General features: G+C 39.9%; 1 protein-coding gene across 1 annotated transcript; it reads left to right on the top strand.

Annotated features, from left to right (window-relative positions):
• The first annotated feature begins 851 nt into the window (after positions 1-851).
• Positions 852-12412, top strand: LOC137849015 (ubiquitin carboxyl-terminal hydrolase 42-like). Its single transcript, XM_068668500.1, is given in 19 exon segments — positions 852-1080; positions 1824-1982; positions 1985-2023; positions 2616-2726; positions 2886-2988; positions 3193-3260; positions 3417-3487; positions 4022-4104; positions 5022-5133; positions 5511-5651; positions 5846-5946; positions 6410-6551; positions 7232-7513; positions 8313-8401; positions 8936-9965; positions 9967-10037; positions 10591-10901; positions 12048-12202; positions 12284-12412. Coding segments are annotated over 19 exon segments (3387 nt in total). The 3' UTR covers positions 12374-12412.
• The last annotated feature ends 103 nt before the right edge of the window (positions 12413-12515 follow it).

Below are 12515 nucleotides of genomic sequence, written 5' to 3'. Positions count from 1 at the left end.
ACGTGCTCTTCATGCTCTCCTTTCCCAAGATTTCTCTGAGATATAGGCCATCCTCTGTGGGTTTTGAGGTATATGGTTCCCAGGAGTGAGAAGGAGGGCCAAACATCTCTCTTCTTGGATCTCAACATGCCAGGGCTTTAGTGTACTGCCACTTATGGCTCCGCTTTTTCACCTGGAAAAAGCGACCACATGATGTAGACTGAGGAGCCCTCACAAATTAACTTGCTATCACAAAGTGACGCCCAGAAAAGGTGTATTTAAAAGCTAGGCTCATTATAGAATAACAACAACCCCCTCATGATTGGTGCAGTAGACAGTGAGGTAGAGGGCGATCCCTGGAAAGACAGAAGAAAAGGAGCAGTGAGTTCTGGGTACCTTTGTGCACACGAAACAGAAAAACGCAGGCAGTGAAGTAATAGTGTTCCATTACTAACGCCAGCAATAGATAATTGCAACAATTATCTATTAGATCATAGGTAATAATTAACAGATAATTGTGCAACTCTGGAAATCAATAAATAACTGATTCCCCTCAGAGAATGTCTTCTACATTTTTATATTAAAAAGACTCCGGAGTTGTAATGGATTAAAATCCTACGGAAGTGAAAGAAATGGCATCAGCCACTAGTTCTGCAGAAGCTAAAAGTAATACCGATAGAGTTTAGATGGAAATTTTCACTTTGTGTGTTTAGTTTGGGGATTCTTTTTAAATCATTCATACCAGCGATTTAGTTCTTAAGGCTGTTTCTTTGAGATTAAGTGACAGGACTTCTGCTATTCTTTTCTTCTTGGAATGCTTCTTGATATTCTTACATCAACCAGAACTTCTGTCTCTGTCGCAGATGTCAACGATGACCGTAGTTAAGAAGCCCAAATCTTCAAAGTCTAAAAAGCCCTCTTCAAGGCGGTCTGGCAAATCCAAGAAACCAAGTACTAAAATACTGATGTCACGCACCGCAAACTGGGGCCAGATACCGCCTGCAGAAGATTCAAGCCAAGTCTCTGTGGCCCAAGGACGTGGAGGTGCTATTTACTGTAGATCATCTGAAAAATCTAAGGCTTTTGCCCCAAGAGATCTAAGTAAGTGTGAGCTTTATCCCGACTCCATTTTCTTCAAAGCAAAAGTAGAAAATGCAGTTCTTACTTGTTGCACTGATAGAGAAGGGGACTAGTGTGAACAAAGACTTCAAAAGCGAATCCCCTAAGGCAACTGAAGTGACTGATGTTACAGAAATTAATTTTGATATATTTACAGTCAACAGAGAAATATGGGGAGCTTTTTGTAATGCACAGATTTATCCATGTCTTTTCCGTTTTGCAAAGAAAAGTGTTTGATTGTTGCTATTCACAGCTTCCATTTTTCACACGTTTTTTGAATGATAACATTGCTCAGGAAAAGATCTGGTATCTGTAGGGGTACCGTCATTCCTAGTTACTAGTTTTTACCTTTTTTCCGTATAATTTCAAGTCTAAGCTTGTGGTTTAAGTTATAATAAGGAAAAAAACGGTAGTTGAGTTAATCAGGTTAAAGATTATAGATGGAGAGGAACTTGGCATTAGGTACTACAAACAGAATGGCAGTTAGCCTTGCCTTAGAAAAATTAAAATGGTTGACGAAAGCTGTTTTTTGTTTTTTTTTTCCCCGAAACATTGTGTTGACCAGCCAATTTGAATTTGGCGGTATTAAAGCTGTCTGCAATAATTTTTTTCTGGCTTGGATTGTAGCTAGCTCCTCTAGGTGCTCCTGCAGAATAGTATTTTTTTAAATACCTTCCTTAGAAACAAACAAACAAAATCTCTTTTTAAATTTAACTTTCTTGCAGTCGTTAATGATGGAATTGCTCCGCCACAGAGCATTCTTTTTCCACCTGAGAAGATTTGTATGGATTGGCGAGAAACACAAAGTGTTGGAGTTGGCCTGTACAATCTTGGCAACACATGTTTTCTTAATGCTGCTCTACAGTGTTTGACCTACACACCCCCACTGCCAATTACATGCTTTCTCTCGAGCACGGCCAGTCATGTGAGTACTTTCTAAGAGTATTTCGAATCTGTTGGACAGCTCTGAAGGTGAAAGAACAGCAGTGATTCTGAGACAAGCTTATTTGCCTGATTTTACCTGTAGAAGCTGGCTTTGAGCACTGTATTAGCAGTGGGCTCCGAATAGCATATGGAGTGCAATTAATGCACTGTTTGTTTAATGAATGAATTTATTTATTTATTTATTTATTTATTTATTAAAGGATCATTTATTGCTTCGTGGGAATAATGAAGTGCATTGGACAGTAATGCATTTAGTAGTAATTTTAGAGAGTAATACGTTTTTCAGCCTGTGGAGTTCATATTCCTGTCAGCCTTTACAAATGTGACTTTGCAGTAGTCTTTTAGATTTCTCATCACAAAATGCATTTGAATACAGGCTTAGTGGATATTTTTATTCTGTAAAGTTGTGTGAAATGAAATGTTACAAGACTGTTGGGACATTGGCATCTTGGGAGAATAGAATGTAGCAAGGAGAGTGGATATCGTATCTACAGTTTAAATTTTACTTAGATGTTTGTTTGTAGTTATGGATATTTTGCTGGACTGGGATGCTTTCTTCTTTCACTCTTCAGGTCGTGAACAAGATTTTTGCATGATGTGCACAATGGAGACTCACATTAACCAGGCCCTGTGTTGCACTGTTGATGCCATCGAGCCTACGCATGTTATCAGTAATCTCAGTCGTAAGTGGCTTCAGATGTGTTTCTTTTCGATAGCTTGTAATCTTCAAATACTTATTTGATGTGTATAAGTGGTTTTAACACTAGAAAGAAGAGAGATTTTAGAAATAGAAGAATGATTTCATTTTTAAATGAGGTGAATACTATCATCTTCTTCTTTAGGAATAGGACAACATTTCCGTTTTGGCAGTCAAGAAGACGCACACGAGTTCTTGCGCTATACTGTTGATGCTATGCAGGAAGCGTGCTTGAATGGAAGCACCGAGTAAGCATAAACAAGTTCACTTTCATACATTCTCTAGCACCTTCTAGTCCTTTATTTACTATCAAAAATGATCTCTAGCACCTTTTAGTGCCTTATTTACAATCAGCAACGAAAGTCTACATCATCCTTAGTTTTCATAAAACTCTTTGAAGAGTTAACTGTGCGCCTTAAATCTTCTGAGGTCTGATTATAATTTATTTCCAGATTGGACAGATCTTCTCAAGCTACCACCATCATTCATCAAATATTTGGAGGATTTCTAAGATCGAGAGGTACTTTAAAAAATATTCCTGTCCTTAGAACTGATCTGTGTCTTTTGTCGGTAGTAAAGCAGTCTGTAGTTTGTCTAAAGTAGTATCTGGCAACAACTTGAATTTGGACAGTTAGTCTCCTTCACATAAGGTTAAGCATTTATATTTTGCTTCCAGTGAAGTGCTTGAATTGCAAAGCAGTTTCGGATACGTATGAGGCATTTCTTGATATCACTTTGGATATAAAGGTAAGATGTTTTCTAAATATAATTCATGATGTTTAAGTACATGCATAACTTTCTAAATTAAACTTGTTTACCTTAAAAAACCAAACCACATATAATGTTAAAACGTAAGAGCTTGGTGGTGCTAAGGAAGTGGATTGGACTTTGTCCTTCTGTGGAACCCATGTAAATAGTCTCCACGTTTGCATTGGGTTTAAGGGGAAAGGATTCTCTTTCTGCAAAAATTATAATGCTGTCATACTTCTCTGTTGTTCTACCCCAATGTACATCTAATTGTTAGACCGATGAATTTGTCCCCAGTATTGATGACAAAGCACACTATAGATGCTGTCTAGGCTACTGGAAAAGTATTTGTTCCGAAGTCAAATGACTTCCAGGTGAGGTCAATGCTGAGCATGCTCTTTCTGCCTCCTTCTTCACAGTGCTCATAGTAGATCGCTTGAGTATGTTAGTAAGATTCTCTTATAAACCACTAGTACGTCTCTGTGGAATTTTGAATTTACGGTGACTTTACGCTCTTCTTTCTCGCTCCTCTAGGCGGTTTCATCTGTTACCAGAGCTCTGGAACTCTTTGTGAAACCTGAAGAGCTGGGTGGAGAGAATTGCTATAAATGTAGCGAGTAAGATTTTGACGAATTAGGTCTTAATCCTAGATGTCAGTTTTATATGTTGCATGACTCTGTTGGACTACCTCTAAACTTTGGATCTACTTACGAGTTTTGTGAAAGTTTATAAAACACTTGGATTTTTGTTTCTTTGGAGGGGGGAAGTCTTGTTCAGAGGCATTCCCTATGGGTTTGCAATTCTCTGGCTCGTATTTTGCCATCAGAATTCAAAAAGAGATACTTTTGTTCTTTCTATTTATTAGCTCTCGACAGTACTTTTCTTGATGTAAACTGCCCAGTTTCCGTTGTTCTCTGGGCTAGCGGCTAATTTTCACTGCTTACGCTGTAGGTCCTACCTTGGAGCGGGCAATGTATCAAACTGAACTATTGTGTTTCAAAGGATGGCAGACAGTTTCAGTGTCTTTCCAGACAAGCTCAGTACATGAAGACTTCCTACTGTTAAATGTCTCCCTCCTGTAGAATGACCATGTGCTTCTGTTGTATTTTTGATGTTGATAGACGACCTATGTTGGAGATTATTTGCAATTTCTAGTCCTGGGGACCAAGGCTCTCTCGTTCCACTTTCATTATTTGTATTTCTCTTGAAAGCTGAAAGAATGTATCCAGGATTGGAGTTCAAATAGCCACTTTTGTAGACCAAGAAATGGTACCTTGCCATCCAACCTGGTAATACCCTTTCGTGAGAGATTCCTGTTCCTGCTATGCCCGGGGTTTTGGGAGAATTTACCTTCTTCACTGTATTAACAAACCTGACACGCAGTGCATGGGTTTATGAAAAGAAAAAAGACCAACCTATTATGCAAGTAAATGTCATTCAAATAGCATAGGCATGCGTGAGACATTAAAACGAGTTTGTTTTGGGGGCGAAAAAAGAAGATGCCTTCAAACACTTATCTCTGCTTGTTTTTAAGGTGTAAAAAGATGGTTCCTGCATCCAAGAGATTTACCATACACCGTTCTTCCAAGGTTCTCACAATATCACTGAAAAGATTTGCAGATTTCACAGGTGGAAAGATCAACAAGGTATATTTACCACTGTAATGCAACTATATCATCGTGTAATGGGACATCCCCCAAAGCTGAAAGTTGTTTATATTTTCAGACAATAATTGTAGACTAACGACTATGGCTTATTCTTTCTCTTACTATCAATAAAGTTCCCGCTTGACAAGAAGCATATGCTTTCCTCTGAGAAGGCTGATTCATCAGGAAACAGTTCTCTGCAACTTCTAGTCTTAAACATTGTTTATGGGAAGACTTATTTGTAGTGAATCAAGAAATATCTTCTAGAAATATATTCTAGAAATAAATTCTAGTCTGTGTTTTTTGGAAGTGTTTTTCTCTGGCTAGTCCACGAAGTACTCTGGGATAATTTTTCTATCTTCTTGGTCTCTCTTTAGGAGGTGAAATATCCGGAGTATTTGGACCTGAGAGCCTACATGTCACAGTCAATGGGAGAACCAGTGCTCTATGCCTTATACGCGGTGCTGGTACATCACGGTGTCAGCTGTCACTCAGGACACTATATATGCTATGTAAAGGTAGAAGTCAACAGCATTTCTAACAGGGTAAAGGTTGTGCTGGCAAACCAGTGAAAGCGTGACTAGCAGCTACTGTTTCTAGGGAAAAAGATTTCATTATATTTTTATTTGACACGTGTGTATTTTGTTCCTATCCGTGATTTCATTTGGAACACGTGCAATTCACCTAAAGAAATGGTTGTCTTTATTTGCAGGCTGGTAATGGACTTTGGTATCAGATGAATGATGCTAAAGTAGTCCGTACTGACATTAAGAGAGTTCTTGGTCAGCAAGCTTACATACTTTTTTATATCAGGTAATAACAAATCTTAACATGTGTTCAGAAGAGATTTACTTTCCTGTTATTGATATTTTTCTGTTTTGCAAGTGTTTTTCTTGCTATCCCAGGGAAAGATTATTATTTGTCTAATTCAGTTCTGTCTAACCTGAAATTCTCTGTGTCATTTATTATCTTTTGTTGCTTGGCCTGAAACTGCAGCACTTGTGTAAATTGCTATCTATGTGTTACCTGTAGCTGGCTAATTTAGAGAAGGAGAGAAATGAAGGTCATCTGTCGTGTAAGAATAAATTATTGTTCTGAAAGTGATAGTCTTAGTAGCAAGACTGTTCTCTCCTTTTCAGTTTGTAGTCTTGGCGAAGCCTTCTGTAGAGAAGGCTTCCATATCGTATGAACTGTTCCTCTAAAATTATAGGATGGGATTTAATCCAAGAGTAGGCTGAAAGAAAAACTAAACTACGATCACTGCTCTTTTCTGAAGGCGCTATGATTTGACACTTGGAGAACGTGCGTTTTACTTGCCAGCACCATCTTATCCCTGTTCATTCCCTCCTGGTCAGCAGGGGGCTAATAGTAAGCAGGCTGGATTTATGGGACCACGACTTCTTCCTCATATGATTAAGGTAATTCAGGGAAGTGGGAGGGCAGGTAACGGCACCAAACTGCTAGTGGGTTTGGGGTTTGGTGTGGGGTTTTTTGTTTGGTTTTCAGCATCTTAGTTTTGTTTTCCTTCCCATGCTGCAGCTTTCTTCACAGCCTTCATGCGACAGCCAGAGTCATTCAAACAGTGGTTACTGCTAAATTGTGCAGCCATGCGACTCCATTTCTTTATACCTCCAAGACAGCTTTCTAAAGCACAGAGAGCTACGCTCTTTGACAATTTAAGCAGAGTGTACTAATCCTCGAATCATTTAAAAGAGGACTTGTTTTTCCTATCGTCGTCACTTTAGCTAAGACAGGGAAAACTAAGTGTCTTATTCCTGAGCACCAGAACAATTACTTCAGGCTTTTCAGGGTATGTTTAAAGGGGAAAATAAATATATTTGGGAATAGCAGCAGGTAATGTTAAGTTGTTTGGCTGGTTTTCAAAGATGATGTTAATTTGATTCCAATCGGCTGTAAACCAAAAGCAGGAATTGAATACGCTTATTGGACTTGCATTTATCTTTAAAGGGCAGTGTGTTTTTCTTTGTAGGTGTTAAGACCATTTGTAGAAATACTCAGTAGGAGAGTTTTGTGTTTCAAAATGTTAAATGCAGTGTTTGCGTTAATCCATCTTGCCATTTCTTCTTTTTAAATACAGAATTCAAGCCGTTTAAATGGAAATGGATCCATAAAAGAGGACGCAAAGACCACTGGTGTCACCCTAAAAAGGCCATCTTCAGCACCACCGATGGCCTGTGTTCAAAACCAGACAATTACCAGGCCTTCAATTACTGATCCGTCAAGAAAACAGAAGATCACCACCAGTATTCACAATAAATTGCCTGCTCGTCGGACTGTGTCACAGCCTGACTGTCTTAGCAGTGCTGCGGAGGATGAAGATCTCTACCAGGCTGTTCCTTCATCCACAATTACAAATTCGGTAATGCAAATGAAGCAAATGCAAACAAGCAAAAAAGTTTCTGATGAGATTTTTGTGGAGCCAACAGTGAATGAAAATCCTAAACTCAGCTCTGATAACACAGTCCCTTACGGTGCAGAATCTTCAGGAAAATCTGAGGAGGAGTCAAAGGGCTTATTTAAAAGGAATTGCAATGCAATGTCCTCTAATGGAATTTTGGTTGGAAAGGTAGTCCGTACATTGCAGCATTCCGGTTCTTCCTGTCAGAATGCTGACGAAGGAAGATCCCAGCATGAGCTGCCAAAAACCGATTCACTAAATGGTGCTATTAGGTTAGTTAATGAATCGAAAGAAAACGCACTGAAACTTGATGATTCCACTTGCCGAGTTGAACCTGTTAAACCTTCTGAGATGTTCTTTTCTAAAACAAATGGATTGCTTGAAACATAGATTTGCTCCATCGAGAATTTCTCACCTATGATGTATTCGGGAGTGTTTATTGTGTTCCTAATTCAGGTGAAATACTGAGAAAACACAGCACAAATGTGATTGTAAGACTTTGTGGTATTATCCCATTAGAATTTGCAGACCTGAGCTTACATTAGAACTTGTCAACTTAAGCTCAGCTGAGATAAAAATTCCTAAGTTTCATAAAGTAGATTTTGGGAGGTGAGTTGGGGTTATCTTTGAAGTGTAGATAATGCATACAACTCAAAACGGTCTTGCTTACCATTTAATGGAGAAATTCTGACAAGACTAGTCCTCAGTACTACTACAAATAGTATTGTTTTGTCTGCTGACTTGTGCGTTTTGATTGCAGATGCCTGGAGCTATGCCTTCAGTCAATCGAGAAGTCATCACGGAGTCCCTCACAGCCAGCCAGCTGAACAGCTTGTCAGAGGAAACGAGGTAAAATGAGCACAGTCTGATTAAGACAAGACCTTATGGAAGTTCGTTATGGCTTTATCTTTCTGCTAATAGTATTTAATGGAAGGATTTAAATTAGTACAATTCCATGCTGTATGTCCAGCATTACGAACAGAACTAATGATCAGCACTGAGCATATCACTCTGATGCAGGTTGGTGCCTCAAGGAGAACTTGTGTTCCTTCATAGAATGTTTTTCCATTTTTCTCCACTGTCTGGAGAAACACTGGCTGTTCCCCGCTCGCCCCTATGCCTTTTTTCTCAGAGCAGCAGGTGGAAGGAGACGGATGCATTTGCTTTTTTAGTGCAATGGCTTCAGAAGCAAGAGGGGAGAAAGCACTTTCTCAGGGAGCTGAAGAAGGTGTCCTAATCACAGGAGAGGTTTCTAAATGGCATATCTCTGCGAGTGTTCCTGTAGTCTGGAGGTTTTTGTTTGTTTGTTTGCCTTTGGAAGGTTTTACTGTTAATCTTCACGTCCTTCAGCAGAAGTGAGAAATGTGATTTTATTTTGTGCAGTGTCGCGGACCCTGCGAAATCTACTGGGAAGGATGAATACCTCGCACAGTACCAATGTGATGACGGTGGAGACAAGGAGAAACCAAGAAGATCAAAAGAACGTGACCTCATTTCTAATGAAAATGTTTTGTACAGCAAAGAGACTTCTGAGCCTGGTGAGAAATTGCGGCAAACTTCCTCTCTCAAGTGTGGCACTGAATGTAGCTCTAAAAAGCTTTCCTCCTCAGCTATTGCAGAGAGATGCCAAGGTAGAAAGGACAAGACTAAAAACACTGAGAAAGAGCATTACCAAAGCAAGAGGGAACATGCTCCTAGTGAAGAGAAGGAGAGTCAAAAAGCAGGTCCTTCCAGCAAGAGGAGGTGTTCTCAGAGCGTGGAAGTTGTTGAGCAAAAGCGTCACAAGCAGGAGCACTGGGAGGGAAGCAGGTGCAGATCTTTCCCTGGTGAAAGAAGCAGCCCTGAGAATGGCAGAAGAGCAGTCAAATATTCAAAGTACAGATCTGGCAGCGGAGGAAGATCAGAACAAGGTAGCAATAGATATTACCGATCCAAAGGGGAAAGAAGTTGGAGCAGAGAAAGATACTATCGAGATGAAGCACGGAGGTGGGAAAGATGTAGCTATTACAATGATTACTATTCACCTCATGCGACAGGAGACAGTAGAGAGAGAAAGTTCTCTCACGGCGATGCAGCCTTTGACAAATGGACTGCAACTTACTACGGCAGGTCACATAAGCATTATCATTACAAAAGTGGATGGCCTCACGGTTCCCTCTTGAGAGATGAAGATGGACGTCGCTTTAGCACACCCGGAGCAGACTTGCATCGTTGCTCGGTATCTCAGCAACATTCTGGAAGACATTCTCGTGAAAGACATGCGCTTCCACCTGTGTCAGCTCATTTGGAGAACTGTCGCCAGAAAAATGAAACAGAAGGAAACAGAAAAAGAAAATCTACCCGTGCAGAAGGTAGTGAAAGTGAAATAGAAAGGAAAGACAGAAAGATAGAAAAGGAGCTTTTAGGTGGTGAAAAAAATGCAAAAATATCACAAGTTCTAGAAGAAAAAGAAGTCTAAGGATAAACATGGAGAGAAGGATTCCAAGTAAGCAAGGATTCCAGCATACTCCGCATTTTTTATCCTAATTCTTTTCTGGGTGCTTCTCATGTATTCCTTCTTTTTTTTTTTTTTCTCCTTTTTTTTTTTATTCTCTTTTTTTCTTCTTCTTTTTTTTTTTTTTTTTTTTTTTCTGGTAGTTTCTAAGTTACTTAGATAGCATCAGCTGGCTGGGGATCATGTTGTTAGGTTGATCAGTGAAGACAGGAAAGCTATTGCTGAATTGTGTCAGAGCACTAGCTTTGGACCACATAGTTGGAAACACATCCGTACACCATTCTGGATTAGGTTAAAAGTTTTTTTCTGCTTGCACGTATTCCAGAGCTAGCCATTGTTAATGATCTGTGTACAAACCAGGACCTATGGTCCTCCAATCTGAGGGCTTAAGTTTGCTACATCTAAAGTAAGTTGCGTGTGCACAAAGCACCACAAAATAGCTGACATGCTGCAAATCATCACCTGTGGTAAAATAAATAAAGTTTCATATAGGCAACAAGTGCCACATCTTTTTTTCTCTTTTAAACTTGCATGTTTCTTTCAGACTTCACGATTTGTGTTTCTGTGTGCTCCACTTTGACAATGCCAATCGCAAGCGTAAAACAAGAAGAAAAAGGAGAAGAAAAAGAAGAAAAAAGAGAAACAGCAGGAAAGTGAAAGGCTCCTTGGAACACTTAGATCCTCGTTTCCAGAAGATAACGCGGGAGAAGAAGGAAGAATCCCATCCTCCAGATGGCTCTTCATGTGAGCAATGCAGAAGTGAGAGCAGTAAACAACCTTACAAGGAAGGGAAGCCTTCCAGTGCAGGCGAAAGCAAGAAATACAGCTCCGTCTCATCCAACGAGTGTATTAAAGGTAAGCGGCCGCAGTGTGTCTGAGGAATTCCTTTTCTATTAATGTAGAGATTATTTCAAACAGTCTTGAAGTGCTTGATGACTTAAGAGTCTGCTGGATATTAAAAAAAAAAGCGTATGGACTTTTTCTTTCCGTTTTTAAATGACCACTAGGAAAGAATGCCTGAAATAAAGAGGTGAAAGGCAAATAGTTTTCATTTGGTGTGATGATTAAGTGGCAAACAAGAGGAAGAGTTGCAAGATCCCTTCTTAAATTCAGTCCAGCCAAGTAGGAAAAGTAAACGTGGACAGCTGTATCTTGGCAAAGAAGATAGTAGGGAGCAAGGAGGTTTAGCAGTCAAGATGGAAGGTGATGCCATGAGGCTTACAGGCTAGTAATGTTCTAGTGAAACCCAGCCTTCCTAAAGAAGCCTGCCTGAATAATTCCTGTGAATAACAGACTCTGTTCAGCTATTTCCTAACATAGAAAGGGTGCTGACTGCTTCTTCAGAGTAACATAAGTTAGTGATACTACTGAAATAGTTGTGGTTCAGACGTAGATCTGATTTCTCCTAAGCACGCTCAATTCACAGCTGTTGATCCTCCAGCGGAGGCTTTGCAATTGAACACCTGGAGAATAGGTAAATTTCCCTCTGTTGTTCTCCTCTCCTCTTGTTTTGTTTTGTTTTGTTTTCCTAGTAGAATAGGCTTAAGACTCTGAAGAAAGAGGCTGCTTTTTTTCATTTCCAACACTGGCTGTTCCTCCTGAGCCCCGCCTTCTATTTTTGCAGTCACAGGATACGTGAATGTAAATTCTTGGGAGAGAGGTAGAAAACTCTGTTTCAACTGGTGTTTTTTTCGGCTATGTGGGGAGACCAAATAGGGTGGTTTTGAATCTTCTGGCTCTTATTCAGAGCAGCAGCATGTGGAGGGAGACAGATGCGTGTGCTTTTTTAGTGCAATGGCTTCAGAAGCAAGAGGGGAAAAAACACTTTCTCTGGGAGCTGAAGAAGGTGTCCTTATCGCAGGAGAGGTTTCTAAATGGCATATCTTTGCGAGTGTTCCTGTAGTCTGGAGGTTTTTGTTTGTTTGTTTGCCTTTGGAAGGTTTTACTCTTAATCTTCACGTCCTTCAGCAGAAGTGAGAAATGTGATTTTATTTTGTGCAGTGTCGCGGACCCTGCGAAATCTACTGGGAAGGATGAATACCTCGCACAGTACCAATGTGATGACGGTGGAGACAAGGAGAAACCAAGAAGATCAAAAGAACGTGACCTCATTTCTAATGAAAATGTTTTGTACGGCAAAGAGACTTCTGAGCCTGGTGAGAAATTGCGGCAAACTTCCTCTCTCAAGTGTGGCACTGAATGGAGCTCTAAAAAGCTTTCCTCCTCAGCTATTGCAGAGAGATGCCAAGGTAGAAAGGACAAGACTAAAAACACTGAGAAAGAGCATTACCAAAGCAAGAGGGAACATCACGGAACATTTTCCGTGATTTTCTTCCTGAGCAGAAGTGTGCAGTACTCCTTTTCCATTAATGTAGAGATTATTTCAAACAGTCTTGAAGTGCTTGATGACTTACCAGTCTGCAGATGTATTATCAAACCAAAAAAAAACCCCGACTTGGTAGACTATTT

Source organism: Anas acuta, unplaced genomic scaffold (assembly GCF_963932015.1).
Source record: "Anas acuta unplaced genomic scaffold, bAnaAcu1.1 SCAFFOLD_114, whole genome shotgun sequence".
NCBI classification, from domain to species: domain Eukaryota; kingdom Metazoa; phylum Chordata; class Aves; order Anseriformes; family Anatidae; genus Anas; species Anas acuta.
Note: the sequence above shows the minus strand (reverse complement) of the source record. Positions and strands in the feature narration are given on the sequence as shown.